At 45.0% G+C, this 16085-nt stretch overlaps 1 protein-coding gene across 1 annotated transcript; it reads right to left on the minus strand.

Moving 5' to 3' along the window:
* Positions 1 to 1159: 1159 nt before the first annotated feature.
* Positions 1160 to 9975, minus strand: Fcgr1a (Fc fragment of IgG receptor Ia). The gene is made up of 6 exons (XM_038311472.1): positions 9885 to 9975; positions 9489 to 9509; positions 8372 to 8629; positions 4093 to 4344; positions 2887 to 3171; positions 1160 to 1803 (listed from the first exon to the last, which is right to left on the minus strand). The coding sequence occupies exons 1-6, from the start codon at positions 9913 to 9915 to the stop codon at positions 1646 to 1648; spliced, it is 1005 nt and encodes a 334-aa protein (XP_038167400.1). The 5' UTR covers positions 9916 to 9975; the 3' UTR covers positions 1160 to 1645.
* Between the last annotated feature and the right edge of the window lie 6110 nt (positions 9976 to 16085).

Raw genomic sequence — 16085 nt, forward strand, 5'->3', positions numbered from 1 at the left:
ACAAGAGGGCACTGGAACTCCCTGGAGCTGGAGTTACAAGCAGGCATAGAAATTGAATCCAGGTCTTCCGGAAGAACAGAAAACGCTCTTAACCCCTGAGCTATCATCTCTCCAGCTCCAAGACTGTTTTTCACGCTGACGATTTCTGCGTGTATTCTGCAACAGAGTATATCTCTTCCAGGGACCAAGGACTATCATCCCCGTGCCTCTTATGCCTATTCGTCCCTGGCTATAAAAGCTTCAAAATCCGCTTGATTTCCACTAATGGCTCTCACCCAATGAGACTCATGCTATGCCACACGCCCTCTGGGGACCAGGACCTCTATCCCGGCAGAGTCCAGAGTTCCAGAGATGGGCAGCACCAAGACCTTCAGTGGTTCCTTAGGAGTAACAGTAAGTAGAGACAGGATCCATTCCTTGTTTCTAGGATTCAGTCTTCCTAGTATGGTCAGAGTACACTGGAGGCATACACACGTGAGCTGTGCCTTCCAAGAGGTATTCCTTCCAGTGTTCCAACCCTGTTCTAGCTTCCAGGCAGTACCGGAAGAACACTAAAGCAGCCCTAGGAGGTCACTAGAGGGTGACGATTGCTTGTCAGATGGTCATTCATCTAACCCCAAACCTTCGTGCCACAGCTCCATGTGTAGGCTGCCTGGAAAGGCTGTTTGTGAGGGGCTATCTGGACCCGAGGGAGGTTAGATAGATGGATGGATCCAACCTCAGGACACTGCCGACCCTGCTCCTGTGGGGTGTGTGACAGCAAATACGGGGGGGGAGGGGCGTGGATGCAGGAAGGGAGACAGTGAGGAAGGGAACACAAATTTTGGGGGGCGGTCGAGACAGGGTTTCTCTGTAGCTTTGGAGCCTGTCCTGGAACTAGCTCTTATAGACAAGGCTGGCCTTGAACTCACAGAGATCCGCCTGCCTCTGCCTCCCGAATGCTGGAATGCTGGGATTAAGGGCGTGCGCCACCACCGCCGGGCAAGAACACAAATTTTGATGCTGTCCTTGTGACTGGCCTTAACCCAACTTCACCCTAGGCTGTGATATTATTAGTCTATATCTCTGTCTGCTCCCCTGACACACAGGTTGTCCCGGAGAGGCCTTTCCCTGAAAGCACCCACCCTGTGAGGAGAGGCACAGCTCTCCCACCTGGGGAGGAGAGTTGCACCTGCTCTATCTAGCTCCCCACTCCTCAGACTGAAGTCCTCAGAGCTGGTTCCTGTTCAGAGGGGCTGTGAGGTCGTTTTCCCTGTGAGATTCACTTCCTCCCATTCCCATTCCCCTGCTCTGTAAGGCCCAACATCACGTGCATACAACAGAACCCCGCTGTGACTGGGCTCCATATTTTGCAAGACTCCTTTAGAGTAGTGTCTGCCTTCAAACGTCTGAGTACCACGTTTGTCTCCACGGGAGTCAGCTTGCACAGCTGCTTTATTTGAGAGCCGCACGCCAGGGTCCCACAGTCCGAATATCAGTTATCCTTTTGGAAGTTTGTGCCTCAGCGCTGGCACAGGGAGAGAGGGAGGGAGTCAGCTGTCCAGGTCCATGGTCACCCACTCTTTGGTGTGGTCCGTCTCGCAAGGTCTCTTTCTTCAGACACATCATCGCTTCTAACTTGCTGAGCGGAAGTTTCTTTCTTCCCCTAGTCAGAAACGAAACGGACTTCTACATTGTAGTTTTTCCTTCTTTGCAACTTTTTGTGTATTTTCACACAGAGAACTGTGTCTACCAAAAGCATTATTCCCATTGCCAGATAGAAAAGGATGTGAAACCAGTCAGGAGCGGATGATGGGTGGAGACCTGAAAGAAAAAAAATCCTTTAGACACTGGAGTGATCCAGTCAAGTTGTTTAGGAGACTGAGGAAGGCTGTCTATCCCCCAGAAATAAGTTCAGGGGACAAGAAATTTGCAGCCATTCCAGATGGGCCCTTCAGGTGGACCAGGCTCCTTGGGAATATTACACTGCCCTAAACTTCAGAGACAGCTGCTATTTCTGAATCTTTAATGCTTGAAGCAGCTTTAAAGATTCTCCCCTGCCAGAGCCTTGGTTCTGGAACTCATGAACCCTCCAACTCAGTCAAATACAGTCGAGAGAGTGTATTGTCTATGCAGGCAAACTGTAAAGCCATCTTGTGAATCCATCATCAAAGCCCACACCTGTGTCTTGGCTAGTTTTATGTCAGTTTGTCACAAGCTACAGTTATCTGAAAAGAGGGAACCTCAACTGAGAAAATGCCTCCATAAGATCCAGCTCAACGGAATTTTCTCAATTAGTAATTGATGGGGGAGGGCCCAATCCTTTATGGGTGGTGCCATCTTTGCTCTGGTGGTCCTGGATTCTATAAGAAAGCAGGTTGAGAGAAACCCTGACAAAAAAAAAAAAAAAAAAAAAAAGAAGAAGGCAGGTTGAGCAAGCCACCAGGAGCAAGCCAGTAAGCAGCACTCATCCATGGCCTCTGCATCAGGTCCTGCCTCCAGGTTCCTGCCCTGAGTTCCTGTCCTGACTTCCTTCTATGATACACAGTGCTCTATAAATGTTAGTCAAATAAACCCTCTCCTCCCCAGCTTGCTTTTGGTCACTGTGTTCCATCACAGCGATAGAAACCCTAACTGAGACACTCCTAATGTCTTCTGCAATGGGTGAATGGGGGCAACAGCAAAGGGAAGTTGAGAGAGAGCTGTAGGGAGGGGAGACAGAAGATGAAGGAAAGAAGGAGAATAAAGAAAGGGAAAAGTGACAGACAGGGAAAGAAAGAAGGAAATTCAGGGAAGACGGGAGGGAAACGGTGCAGTTCTGAAGCATGGTGCTCCGCTCGTGAAGTGTTCCCCTTCCCCGTCAGCCCCACGGGAAGAAAGAGACCCCCCCACTTCCCGCACACTCACCATCTGTTCTAAGCTCCAGCTCAGGACTGTGCTTAATGACACTGCTGTCCGCTGTGGCTACCTCACACCAGTACAACCCAGAATCTTCACTTCCGGCACTTGGTATGTGGTACTCTGAGGACGTATTCCTATCCTCCAGGATCTTGCTGCCCACGTAGAAGGAGAAGTAAAGCTGCATGCCAGGACTCTGTAGGAGCAACTTTGTCTCACAGCTCAGGGTGACCGGACTCCCCTCCGGGAAGGGAGATGACAAGGACGCTGTCAGCACTGGAGCTGTAAATAGCTCTAAAGAGAAAGTCATGGGGGGCAGGGTGTCCCATTCAGGGTCGGTGCCTTCAAAAGACTCCCCTTTGTGAATCTCGCCCCAAGAGAATGAGTTCTCTCCATTGCCAACAGAGAGGCATATTTCTATTAGACCCGACCGGTCGCCAGTGTGTGTGTGTGTGTGGGGGGGTGGCTTCTCATTACACTGTGTACTCTTCCGCACATGGCTCTGTCTATTAGGAAACATGGACCACACTGGCAGGAACCCAAATCATCACTAACATACACCTGCCAGCTAAGTCACTCATTACTTGTGCTATTCAAAAGAGAAGCTGGGACAGTAATTTCTTCCCCCACAGAAACGAACTATTTTTCACACAGGAATACCTTGCCAGTGAGTTTGAACACTAAGATGGCAAGCCACGGAAAGAATTAAAACAAAGACCGTGTGCAAATTGGACAGAGAAAACTGTTTGGTTTGCAGAAGCTTGAGGAGAAGTGAGTTCAGAGGTTACATGATCCCAGACACACAAATGGAAAGCAAAAATGACTCCTAATGTCTTTCTGGCTTCTAGGGAATTTCTATGGGAATTTCGTAAGCTTTAACTGGAGTATTTTCTAGCAACTCTGGCTACCTTGAGTGAGTGAGTCTCAGGCCTTAGCAGCTAAAATAAATAGACGAAGTATATAGCTGCTGCCCCCTGACTTTGACATGTGCCCCTGTGATCACTGATGGGCCATTGTGGGGGTGCTGAAAAGAGCAATGGGTGGGGACTCGGAGACTCTGGTTCTGGCCCAGAAGGTGGTCATTGGGTGACCTTCAGGGAAGCCACTTGCTTCCCTGGAACTCAGTTTCCTCCTTTGTAAATTAAGTGAGAACTCTGATGCTTTGTAGCAGTTTCTCTGGTCCTTTTGGCTGGGACTCTCATCTAGACCAGATACCTTTCACAGTGACAGCCATTCTGGCAGATGTGTACCGGTGGTTTCTTCCCATTCCTGAGCAGTGGTAGACGCCATTGTGACTCAGGTTGGTTTTCAGAATTTTGACCTCAGAACCTCGAGAAAAGTTAAAGGCTTTTCCATTTTGATAGAAAATCACATTGTACACCAGCTGATTCTTCCATCCGTGACATCGCAAGGCCAGAGGTTCTCCTTCTGTGAGGACTCTGCGGGAGGCCTGGAGCAGCAGGAAGTCTGGAAAGGGAGGACCACAGTGGCTGCAAGCACAGGGGAAGGACAAGGAGACCATGTCTTGGCCCTGGAGACTTTTATATCTTTCACTATTGCAACATTCCAACCTCAATCTCTGCTGTGGCCCACACCTTAGTCCCACTTTCAAAGCTCTTCTGCTTTGGTAGAAAGAAAAATGACCTTTCCCAGAAGCTGTGCACACTACCCTGTGCACACTACCCACCCCATCACCCTTTCTCAGCAGCTGTGCACACTACCCACTCCCCATCATCCTCTCCAGCAGCTGTGCATGCTATCCCTTCTCAGCACTCAGAAACTGGCTGGGACAAAGTTTACTTTGCATGGTAGACAGAATTCTTAGATGACCCCAATGATTCATACATACAAAACCCCTTGAATGTGTTTGTACCCTTATGTCCAGCTTCTAAAGTCAAGAGAATGTGACAAAGGCCAGGCACACATTTGCTATATATTGCTTTTTCTTAGCAGGCTGGATAGGGACGCTCCTGGTGGCCATGAAGCAGTTAGCTGCTGTGATGTGATACACATCTTGTGAGGTTACACGGCAAGGGCCTCTGGGAGCTGAGCTTGCCTCCCCCCCACTGGTGGACAGTTATTAGAAAACAAGGATACCAGTCCTGTAACCACAAGGAACTGAATTCTGCCAACGACTTTGTGAATCTGAAGGACCCAAAGGAACACAGTCCAGTCAACACCCTGACTGCAGAGAAGCCGTGGAAACTGAAGCAGGATCGTTCTCTGTGTTCGGGGATGTAGCTTTGTGATGCTTTGTTATGCTGCCCTAGAAAAGGAATATATTGTAACCGCTGACGTGTCTGTTAGTGAAGATGAGGCATTCAGGGAAAGTGGGCCTTACACTCTCCAGAACTCATCTAAGGAGAGCGAGGGTGCAGTCACTGCCGTGCAGGGCAGGGTCTGTGGGCTCGGTCCACTGCTTTGCGTGGCAGGGTCTGTGGTCTCAAAAACTGCCACGTTCCTTCTAAATGCAAGTAAAACCCAAAATTCAATCCCACACTGCCCAGATACACAGATGTCTTTGCTTTATGTCTGAAACACAGTAGATTTTGATCTATCTCCTTATGAAATTATCAAAACATGAATATGAGAAAATTGCACACCGAAATTAGCCAGACTTGAGGTCTGTATATCTCAGTGGACTTTTGCATAGTTAAAATCGCATCCAGAGTGGAGGCTGTGGGCCGTCACTTCAGGGTTCTACACTGTCGCTGTGGAATATATTTTATGCACTTATCTATCACCATAAATGAAAAATCCACGACAGAGATAGACCTAGGGAAGCAATTAGCTTTATGTCCTCTTTCATGGACATGTCCCTTACCTGTGTTCTGTCCTTGCTCCTCCTCTGACACTACCTTTCTCATTCTCTTTCCTTATGCTACGCTGTACCCAAATGTATATTTATTTACATATGGTTTTGGTAGAGTCCACGTAGGAGGAAAGATGTAGTTTTTTAAGCCTGAATGTGGGTATTTCATATCAAAACATAATAGATGCAGCTTTTAGCTGTGTCATATGCTATAGAGATGCCGAGCTTACACATCACCCCTCATCTTCACTGCCTCTGAGGAGGAAAGTGAGCCTCATTCTGAGTCACATGACTAGAACCTGGACCCAAGCAGCTGCATTTTCTTGGTCCTAGGTTATCTACTGGGTTTTTTTTTTTTTTTTCCTCTGCCAAAGATTTAAAAGACAGGAAAAAAATCTTGAGTGCAACAGACGGCAACAGGGAAATTCCTGAATACAGCAGACAGCATTAGCTGAGGAGAAAGAGCTACTATCAGAGGTGAGGAAATGCACACAGCAAGCACACAGAAACCTGCACACACAGCAAACACATAGACACTGCACACACAGCAAGCCCACAGAGATCTCTGCACACATAGTAAGAACACAGAGACTTCTGTATACACAGCAAGCACACATAGACACTGCACACACAGCAAGAACACAGATACCTCTGCACACATAGTAAGAACACAGAGACTTCTGTATACACAGCAAGCACACATAGACACTGCACACACAGCAAGCACACATAGACACTGCACACACAGCAAGCACACAGAGACCTCTGCACACACAGCAAGCACACAGAGACCTCTGCACACACAGCAAGCACACAGAGACCTCTGCACACACAGCAAGCACACAGAGACCTCTGCACACACAGCAAGCGCACAGAGACCTCTGTATACACAGCAAGTGCACAGAGATCCTCTCCAAAGCAGGGTGGGGCTGAGAAATAAAAAAATCTAGTCTCCAGGTGGTGGTGGCATACACCTTTAGTCCTAGCATTCAGGAGGCAGAGGCAGGTGGATCTCTGTGAATTCAAGGCCAGCCTGGTCTACAGAATGAGTTATAGGACAGCCAGGCCTATACAGAGAAACCTTGTTTCAAAATAAAACAAAACAAAATAAAATAAATCTAGTCCCTTCTCAATGGCTAGGTTTTTGTTGTTGTTGTTGTTGTTTTTTGTTTTTAAGTCTTTGGTGCGTCTTTCTTCCCTGATTTAGGGATGGTGACTGACTGGTCCACAATTGTTATGTAAACATGTACAGATTCTGTTGAACTCCTAGGCTGGTCCATCAGCAGAGGACCCAAATGATGGAAGAAAATAAATAAACAAATAAATAAAGCCCTCCAGGCCTATTTTTTTAAGCTGCCAGGCTTTTGTCTCAGATCAGGGGGGTGAGGAAGAAGCCGGTCATCTTGGAAGTTTGCCACCTTTATTCCCTAGATGACCTTCTTTCTATCTTCCTGCCAGACAGACAGTGTCTTAGTGTCTTAGCCTCCCCAGACAGACGGAAAGTGACTGAGCGTCAGCGTAACCTCGGTGGAGTCCCCCACTGTTGCACAACCATGGCAAAGCATTTTATAAATGGGATAGAGAGCATAGGAACCACAAAGCCTGGTATAGTGGATGACAGTCAAGGACTTTTGTTCCTTTCGTAGGGGGAGGCAAGCCACAAAGAAATTACCAACACTTGAGGAACCCAGAATATGTAAAGAGTTCCTATGAGCCAATGGCTTTTGGAGAAGGAGCTAGAGAGATTTCTTAACAGGCTCAGCAGTTAAGAAAGAGTGCTTGCTATCCTTTTAGAGCCGTGATTCTCAAACTGTGGGTCACGACCCCTTTGGCAAAACTCTATCTCCAGAAAAAAAATAATTATTTACATTATGATTCATAACAGTAGCAAAATTACAGTTATGAAGTAGCAACGGAAAGAATTTTTGTGGTCTGGGGTCACCACAACATGAGGAACTGTATTTAAAAAGTCGCAGCTTTAGGGAGGTTGAGAACCGCTGCTCTAGAAGACCTGAGTTCAGTTCCCAGAACTTAGTCCTGCTACTGCCAACGACTCCAGTTCTGGGAGGTCCAGCATCCTCTTCTGACCATCAAGGGTAGGTACCTGCACACATGGCTTACACACACACACACACACACACACACACACACACACACAAAACTAAAAAGCAATACCATTTTAAAAGAAAAAAAAACATTGGCCAAAAGGCTCATCAGATACTTTAGAAAGACAAGTAATAAGCATACTAAAAGTGGTTAATACCACAGTCACCCAAAAATTATAAATTAAAACCACAATGTGAAGCCACTATGCGCAATCAGAACAACACAATGAAAAATGCACAAAAGAGCTGCTGTTGAGGAAATTAAAGATGTGTTGCCATAAATTTTTGATGAAGATAAAACATAAGAGACTGAAATTTTTCTTGAGACATTGTATCCAGAACTGGTCCAATCTAGAGTGCTATGGGTACGTGTGATCTTGATGTAATGTTTTAATTATACTGACTTGACTGGACCTAGTGGGTCCTTAGAGCTGATACATTCACTCATACAAAGTCTCACATACACTCTCAGAGAGAAAAGGAGACAGACAGACAGAAGACAGACAGAGAGCATTCTGGCACCCACACAAAAGAAGACCTTGGGATTCCCAGCCCTCCTGCCCGGAGCCATGCTTACCTTTGTGGATTTCCAACTGTACAGGGTCACTTTGCATTGAGAGATCGGTCTGGCACTTGTATTCGCCACTGTCCTTGAAAGAGGCCTCAGTGATCCTGTAACTAGGCGTGGAGACCGGAAGGACTGTGTTGTTCATAAGCCACTGTGTGGAACTGCCTCCAGGCTGGTGGAGCCCCTCACACCATAAAGTGACATTTTCCTCCTGGAAAATACTGACCCATGGAGGCTGCAAGGTGATCACAGCCTTTCTGGCACTGACTGCAGGAAAAAGAAGAATGGGGAAAACCCTAAGCGGAGCTAACGCAAGAACTGTGAGGGATTGGTAAAGTATCGCTTGCACAAGGCGAAGTAGGTCAGTTTGAAAAACTTAGCGAGTGGAAACCCGGTAAGTGCCCCGCTGTGCTATGGGAGCCTTTCGAGTTATTTGATCCCAATGCAGGTGTCAGGATTTGGCTCCTAGTGATGAGATCACTGGCGTGAAGAAAGAGAGGTTTTAAACCAGAGCAAACTGTCTTGAACCAGATTCCCTACACTCAGTGCAAGGCTGTCTTTGGGGGGGAAACTGAGGCCAAGCCCATGAAGCCTTTCTGTCTGAGGAAAATACCTATCTCTGTTTTCTTATACAAGGGACAAGTTTGGGGGGAGGGTAGAAAAACCAGCCCGACAGGGCTGCTTCTGGGCTTCCACAGTTATCTGCCTTTCTGAGCTCACTAAGCCAGTGGTTCTCTACCTGTGGGCCATGGCCCCTTTAGAGGTCAAAACGACCTTTTCACAGGGGTTGCCTAAGACCATCAGAGAACACAGATGTTTACGTTACAGTTCATAAAAGTAACAAAGTTACAGTTATGAAGTAGCAGTGACAATAATGTTGTGGTTGGGGTCACCAGACATGAGGAACTGTGTTAAACGGTCGTAGCTTCAGGAAAGTTGAGAACCGCTGATCTAGGGCTCACTCAGAAAACCTTTTGTAGAAAACCGCCTCTAAGTACAGAGACGGTCACTAAGAAATCTTTCTCTCGCCTGTCTTCCCCCTGTGCTCCTCCCTCCAGGTTAATGGAAGCCACCCTTTGGAAGCAGGGAAGCAGCAGATGAGAAGTTGATGGAGAAGCTCACTCACCCACTTGTCCACCGACTGGAACTGCAAGAGACCAGAGACACAGATGTCAGTTGGGGACTGGAAGACGCTGGTGACAAAGGAGAGAACTAGGAAGAGCTCACATAGACTTTGAGGACCCAGCTAAAGTCTCTTGAGAGACTCTCCATCCCTCTTTTTCCAGATCAAGTACCAGCAGAAGGGATGGGTATTCATGATACCCTCTTTATTCTGATGGAGGCTTACTGCCACCAGAGGGTCCCCTTCCCATCCTTTGGAAATAAGCACCAATAAATGATTGGATCCTTGATGCAGGCATCTTTAGACTTGAGTTCCTAGGCTAACCAAACAATAACGTAATGTCTTGATCGCCAAGGCCAGAGCCAAATCCCCCAACAAGCCTCCCTGAGCCTAACTTACCCCAAAGGAGCAGGGTCGTTAGAAGCCACATGCCACCTCCAAGCTGGTAAAAATCTGCACTGTGTAAGACATTGAAGAGACTCTACTAAAGGCTAAGAACCAAGATTAGAAAAGAGGAAGGAAATGACCATTTCTGCCCACTTGCATTATGGTTGTGTTCCTTTTTTCTGGGAAATACATCCTTAGTTCTTTCCTGCTCTATAACAGGGTCTTCTATAGCCCAGGCTGTCCTCAGATTTACTATATTGTCAAGAATGACCTTGACTCCTGATCCTCCTGCCTCTACCTCCCAAGTACTAGGGTTATAGCCTTGTACCACCACCATGCCTAGCTGCATGCCCCTCCCACCTCTCTCTCCAGGGTGATGCTATAGCCCTGACAGCCTGAGGCTCATGTGTAGACCAGGCTGGCCTTGGCTATCCAGAGCTCTGCCTGCCTTTGCCTCCCACGTGGTAAGATTGGAAATGTGGACCCCTGTTCCGGCTTTCCATCCCTGATGTTTAGAGCCTGTCTTCTCCATTCTCAAAGCCCATAGCCCATCTCTCTCCATTTAAACTCTGTCTTTAGTTTGTTTGCTCATTTTGTTTTGTGGATGCTCGAGTTTTAGTGGTGGTACTCCCTTCCAATTATTTTCTTCCTCTACTGTTTATATTTCTTAAGAAACAATTATGACAAAACTCTATTTTAAGAATGGTTCAGGGCTGGAGAGATGGCTCAGTGGTTAAGAGCATTGCCTGCTCTTCCAAACATCCTGAGTTCAATTCCCAGCAACCACATGGTGGCTCACAACCATCTGTAATGACGTCTGGTGCCCTCTTCTGGCCTGCAGACATACAGGCAGAATATTGTATACATAATAAATAAATAAATATTAAAAAAAAAAGAATGGTTCAAAAAAAAAGAATGGTTCACAGATTGGGTAATTTTATCATTTGGATCCAGAAACTTCTTACATCAGCCTCTCTGAGAGATATGAAAAGAGTCCCCCTAGCACAAACTGGTCTCTGTTCCTTAGGACACATAGGAAGAATCAATCATCCATAGCAGTAAAAAGTGAAGTCAGTAATATATAAGCCATTGTCTTGAAAGATACTATGGATTTATAACACTTAGGCTAAATCCAAGGAGGTGAAATGCTTACTATAAATATCATTGCAGAGACAGTTAACTTAGGCCGGTAGTAGACAAGAACATCCTAGGAAAGGAGTTTCAAGTTAGCAGCTCTGTGCCCTCAGTCAGAGTGGGGTCCTTAGAGAGCTGTGAAGATCTAATGATTCCAGGGATTCTGTTAGGAGAGAAAGACAGTTAAACAGAAAGAAGAGTGGTTCAATGAATGTGGTGGTTACTTGTAGACAGAAGTTGCTGTCCTGCCCGGTCCCACAGCCATTCAGTCCCAAAGAAACACACAGAGGCTTACATTAATTATAAACTGTTTGGCCTGTTAGTTCAGGCTTACTATTATTTAGCTCTTGCATCTTAAATTAACCCATAATTCTCACCTATGTTTAGCCACAGCTTGGTACCTATTCTCAGTGGGGCATTCTCATCTTACTTCCTCTGCATCTGGCTGGTGACTGTGCCTCTGCCTTTCCTCTTCCCAGAATTCTCCTAGTCTGGTTGCCCTGCCCCTACTTCCTGCCTGGCTACTGGCCAATCAGCATCTTATTAAGCCAACATGAGTGACAAATCTTTACAGTGTGCAGAGCATTGTCTCACAGCAGGGACTTGACTAGCAGTCTCACTAGAAGTGGGTGACCCCATGCTTCTACAGCATCAGGAACAGCTAAAGATGCTGTCTTGACTCTCCACTGTGGCTCATCCACTTGGCTTCCATTGGTCAAAGAAATATGGATGGGAACATCATGTTAAATCTGAACTCTGAACTAAAACCATAACGTCCTCTCCTGTCCTCTGCTGCTTCTGTGATTATCGCAGGTAGTCAACTGCAGCACGAAGCCGTCTGCACTAATCGTGCACTAGTCTGAGACAGCGCTTGCCGTGAGAAGAAACAAATGCTCACTGTTGTGGTCTGCTAGGATTCCAAGGTTGCTTCAGTGTGGTAGCTGGCTGACACACATGCATGCAGAGACCCCAGAAAGAGCTCTGGGTATCCTGAGAGATACAGGCAAGCCTCATTTACTAAGATTCCATCAAATACCGTGTTCATAATCCTCACACTGTTTTCTTTCTGTGGTTTTCTGCTGCATGAATGCACCATCATTTGAATTCATCAACTTCTCTTCAGGCACATGCAGGTAATTTCTAACCATTATAACCGGAGCTGCAACATCTTTAAATTTTGAATTACTATTTCCTTAGGACACATTCTAGACTCGGATAAAGCTGCCGGAGCGGAGAGTAGTGGTACATGCTTACTATAGTCCCGTGCTTAGGAGGAGACGGGAGGATTGTGAGTTTGAGGCTAGCTTGTGCTACACAGCAAGGCTCATCTAGAAAAAGAAAAACTGGATGGGATTTGATCTACAGGGCGCACAGAAGAAAAGTCCGATTAATGTATCAGCATAACTCACAATGTTACTAATTATTCTTCCTATGTATTTTCTCACTTAGTCCTGACAATAACCCAGAAGTGGATACTATTGTTGTCTCCATTTTACAAGTGGGAAAGAGAGTCAATTCAATTACTTGTGGAATGGGGGGAATAACATAATAATAACTAAGAACATGGAACACATCTCATAATCAACCAGACAGTAGTGTCTAGCATTTAATGGACAATGAAAATCGATGCTCACAGGGCTCATGAAAGAATACGAACACATGTGTATCATGGATATGTCCACATACAGATGATCTGTAATGACGGCCTCACTTTTACACGCGTCATGGTTTTAAAATCACTTCAGGGCACTTCGCAAACATGAGTGCAAAGAATTACATGCTGAGGTCTTCTCTACCGTGGGAAGTTACCTACGGCCAGTTGTTTGGTCCAGCTCTAAATGAAGAAAATTTAAACTGCTTTAGTCGTTTAAAGAAGCAGCCAGTAATGCTACTCAGCTCCTCTCTCTCCGTCTCCCTCCCTCCCTCCCTCTCTCTCTCTCCCTCCCTCCCTCCCTCTCTCCCTCCCTCCCTCCCTCCCTGTCTCTCTCTCTCTCTCTCTCTCTCTCTCTCTCTCTCTCTCTCTCTCTCTCCTCTCTCCTCTCTCTCTCTCTCTCTCTCTCTCTGTGTGTGTGTGTGTGTGTGTGTTACAGGATCTCATACATCCCAGGCTGAAGATGACTTTGAACTTCTAATCCTCCTGCCTCCATCTCAAGAGTACTAGGAGGGCACACCCGTCTGCTACCATGCCCATTTCTGCGGTGCTAAAGATGGAACCCAGGGTCTCACGCATGCTAGAAAACACTCTACCAACTGAATTACATCCCCAGTCCCACAATTCCTTCTTTAATGACCATATATTTCAGGAACTAAATGGAAGTTGTGCATAATTGGGCTGGGCAGATAGGTAATTCTACAGTCACAGCACCTGCCAGGAAAGTTTGGAGGCCAGAGTTTGAATCCCCAGACACCTAAGGAAATTACAGACAGGTGTGGCTGCCCTTAATCCCAGCCTCCAACTGCACAAACCTGAATGCCTCAAAGGAAGCTAGCTAGCAAGATTAGCTGTATCGGCAAAGACTGCGTTTGATTGAGAGACTCTGACAAAGTCTTTAAAGAGACGCCCTAATATTGTTTATAAATGTTTGTTCATGCCGGGCGGTGGTGGCGCACGCCTTTAATCCCAGCACTCGGGAGGCAGAGGCAGGTGGATCTCTGTGAGTTCGAGACCAGCCTGGTCTACAAGAGCTAGTTCCAGGACAGGCTCCAAAGCCACAGAGAAACCCTGTCTCGAAAAACCAAAAAAAAAAAAAAAAAAAAAAAAAAAAATGTTTGTTCATATTTAAAGGAGAATATGCTACAGAGATTGCATTGGTATGGATCTTGGTTTATTGATGCAAATTCAAGGTCAATTTTTTATATGTATATTTCTGCTCTTGATTAAGGTATTGTGTTTGTGCAGTTCATTTAAAAATGTAATGTATAATTAAAAAGCAGGCTAATAGATAGTCATCTATAATAGTCAAGCTTGTAGTCATGTTAGTTAGGTTTTCTAGATGTACAGAGATATATTTCAGATGAATAGTTATTCTTCAAACCTTTCAAAGACTAAAAAGTATGTTTTAAGAATTTAGGACTTTTCATAACAACAAGACACATCTACTCCTGGCAGTACCAATCTACTTCAAGAGGAGATGGGCATCAAAGAGATGCCTTATGGAGTTTGCTAGTCATTCAGGCAAGAAACTGCTCTTGCCTGGACTGCTTGATCATATGCTGTATGAACTGCACACGCAATACCCACAGAAATGACTGCTGAACTTGCCTAAAGGTGAGACGGTCCTTCAGGGTTCCTGCTTCATGAAAGAGTCTGCAGACATTCTACAGGACACAGAAGAAAGTGACTGACAAACTGCCAATATAGGCAAAACGGCCTTTAAAATTTCCTGCTTCATGAAAAGTCTGCCAAATACCATAAGCCTGTAGGCTGAAGATGGGTGCCCCAATGTTACAAACTTCGGGTGACTGTCCAGGCAGTGAGATGTCTCTGTTAATTCTAGGGTTTTGGAATTGCTTACAATGCACTTCCTGTTTACTTAGGTAATATTATATCCTTCTGAGTCTTTAATGGAGTTGAAGAATAGTTATAGTTATAGTTTTCCTTAGTTATAATAAAAGATAGATTAAATATAAAACTTTAGACTCACAAAGATAGGATAGATAAGAGTATTTTCCTTAATTTGCCAAATATAAATGGACTAAGGATTGTAACTGTAATTCTTGGTTGATAACTGGTTTGTTGTATGTAACCTTGCTATGTTAAAGTTAAAACCTTCCTTTTTAATTAGACAGAAAAGGGGAGGTGATGTGGGATTCCCCTCTGTATGCTGAGAATACCATTGGTTAATAAAGAAGCTGCAGGGCAGAATAAAGTCACGCTGGAAGAGATATATAGAGAGAGTGGGTGGAGTTAGGGAGATGCCATGTAGCCCCTGAAGGAGAAAGACTCGAGCCACCAGCCAGAATCTTCTCAGTAAACTGCAAGCCTTATGGTAAAATATAAAATAATAGAAATGGATTAATTTAAGATGTAAGGGTTACCTAGAAATATGCATAAGCTATTGGCCAAACAGTATTGTAATTAAAAGAGTTTCTGTGTGATTATTTCGGGTCTGAGCAGCCAGGAAACGAACAAGCAGTACCTCTGCCTACAGGGAAAGAGTAATAGAAGATCAGCCTCTGGCCTGAATTCACATGCATGCAACACACACAGCACATGCAGTCACAGACATGTGCAAAAACATGCACACATAGACCTGCATACACATGAAAACTGAAAAAAAAGGAACTGGACATAATTATCAAAGTTACAATTATATTTAATAAGCATCGTATATGCCATTATTTTTTTAAACAGTGCTGAGAAGTTAAACCAAGTTTGGTGCTCTGCCTCTGATTTATACCCTCAGACCCATAATAGTTTTAACCCGGTGAAATTGGCAGCTTTGGCTCATTTACTAAGGCTAGAAGAAGAAGCGGAAGATTCACATGAAGCAGACATGACATCTCCCTTCAACTACCCTTCATGGTAATAAAAAGTCCCACAAGAAGCCGCTGATGTCTCGATTCTTAGTCATTTCTATCTCTGTATCTATCTGCCTTTCTGGTTTGGGCATCTTCGGAATGAGAACAACTTTAGAAGTAAGTCTTCCCTATGCTGTTGTGGTGGCCTTTAGAGTTTGCGATGTTGTGATTCCTTCTCTGGGTTGTTCATTCCTAGATGAGCATGCCATTTCTTATAAATCCTCCTCTGGTCTTCATGAACACTTCATCAACTATTTTAATATTCCTATGCTCCCCTGAAATGGCTTAAGCTGCGTAATGGTGAATTTTGTTTTACTGTTTACTATTACATACATACTATTATTACATACATACTATTACATACATACTATTACATATATACTATTACATACATATTATTATATACATACTATTAGAGACATGCTATTACATACATACTATTACATACAATTATTACATACATACTATTGCATACATACTATGACTACACACATACTATTACATACAATACTATTACATAATACTATTACATACATGCTATTACATACATACTATTAC

The sequence above is a fragment of the Arvicola amphibius genome, chromosome 14 (assembly GCF_903992535.2).
Source record: "Arvicola amphibius chromosome 14, mArvAmp1.2, whole genome shotgun sequence".
In the NCBI taxonomy this organism is placed as follows: Eukaryota; Metazoa; Chordata; class Mammalia; order Rodentia; family Cricetidae; genus Arvicola; species Arvicola amphibius.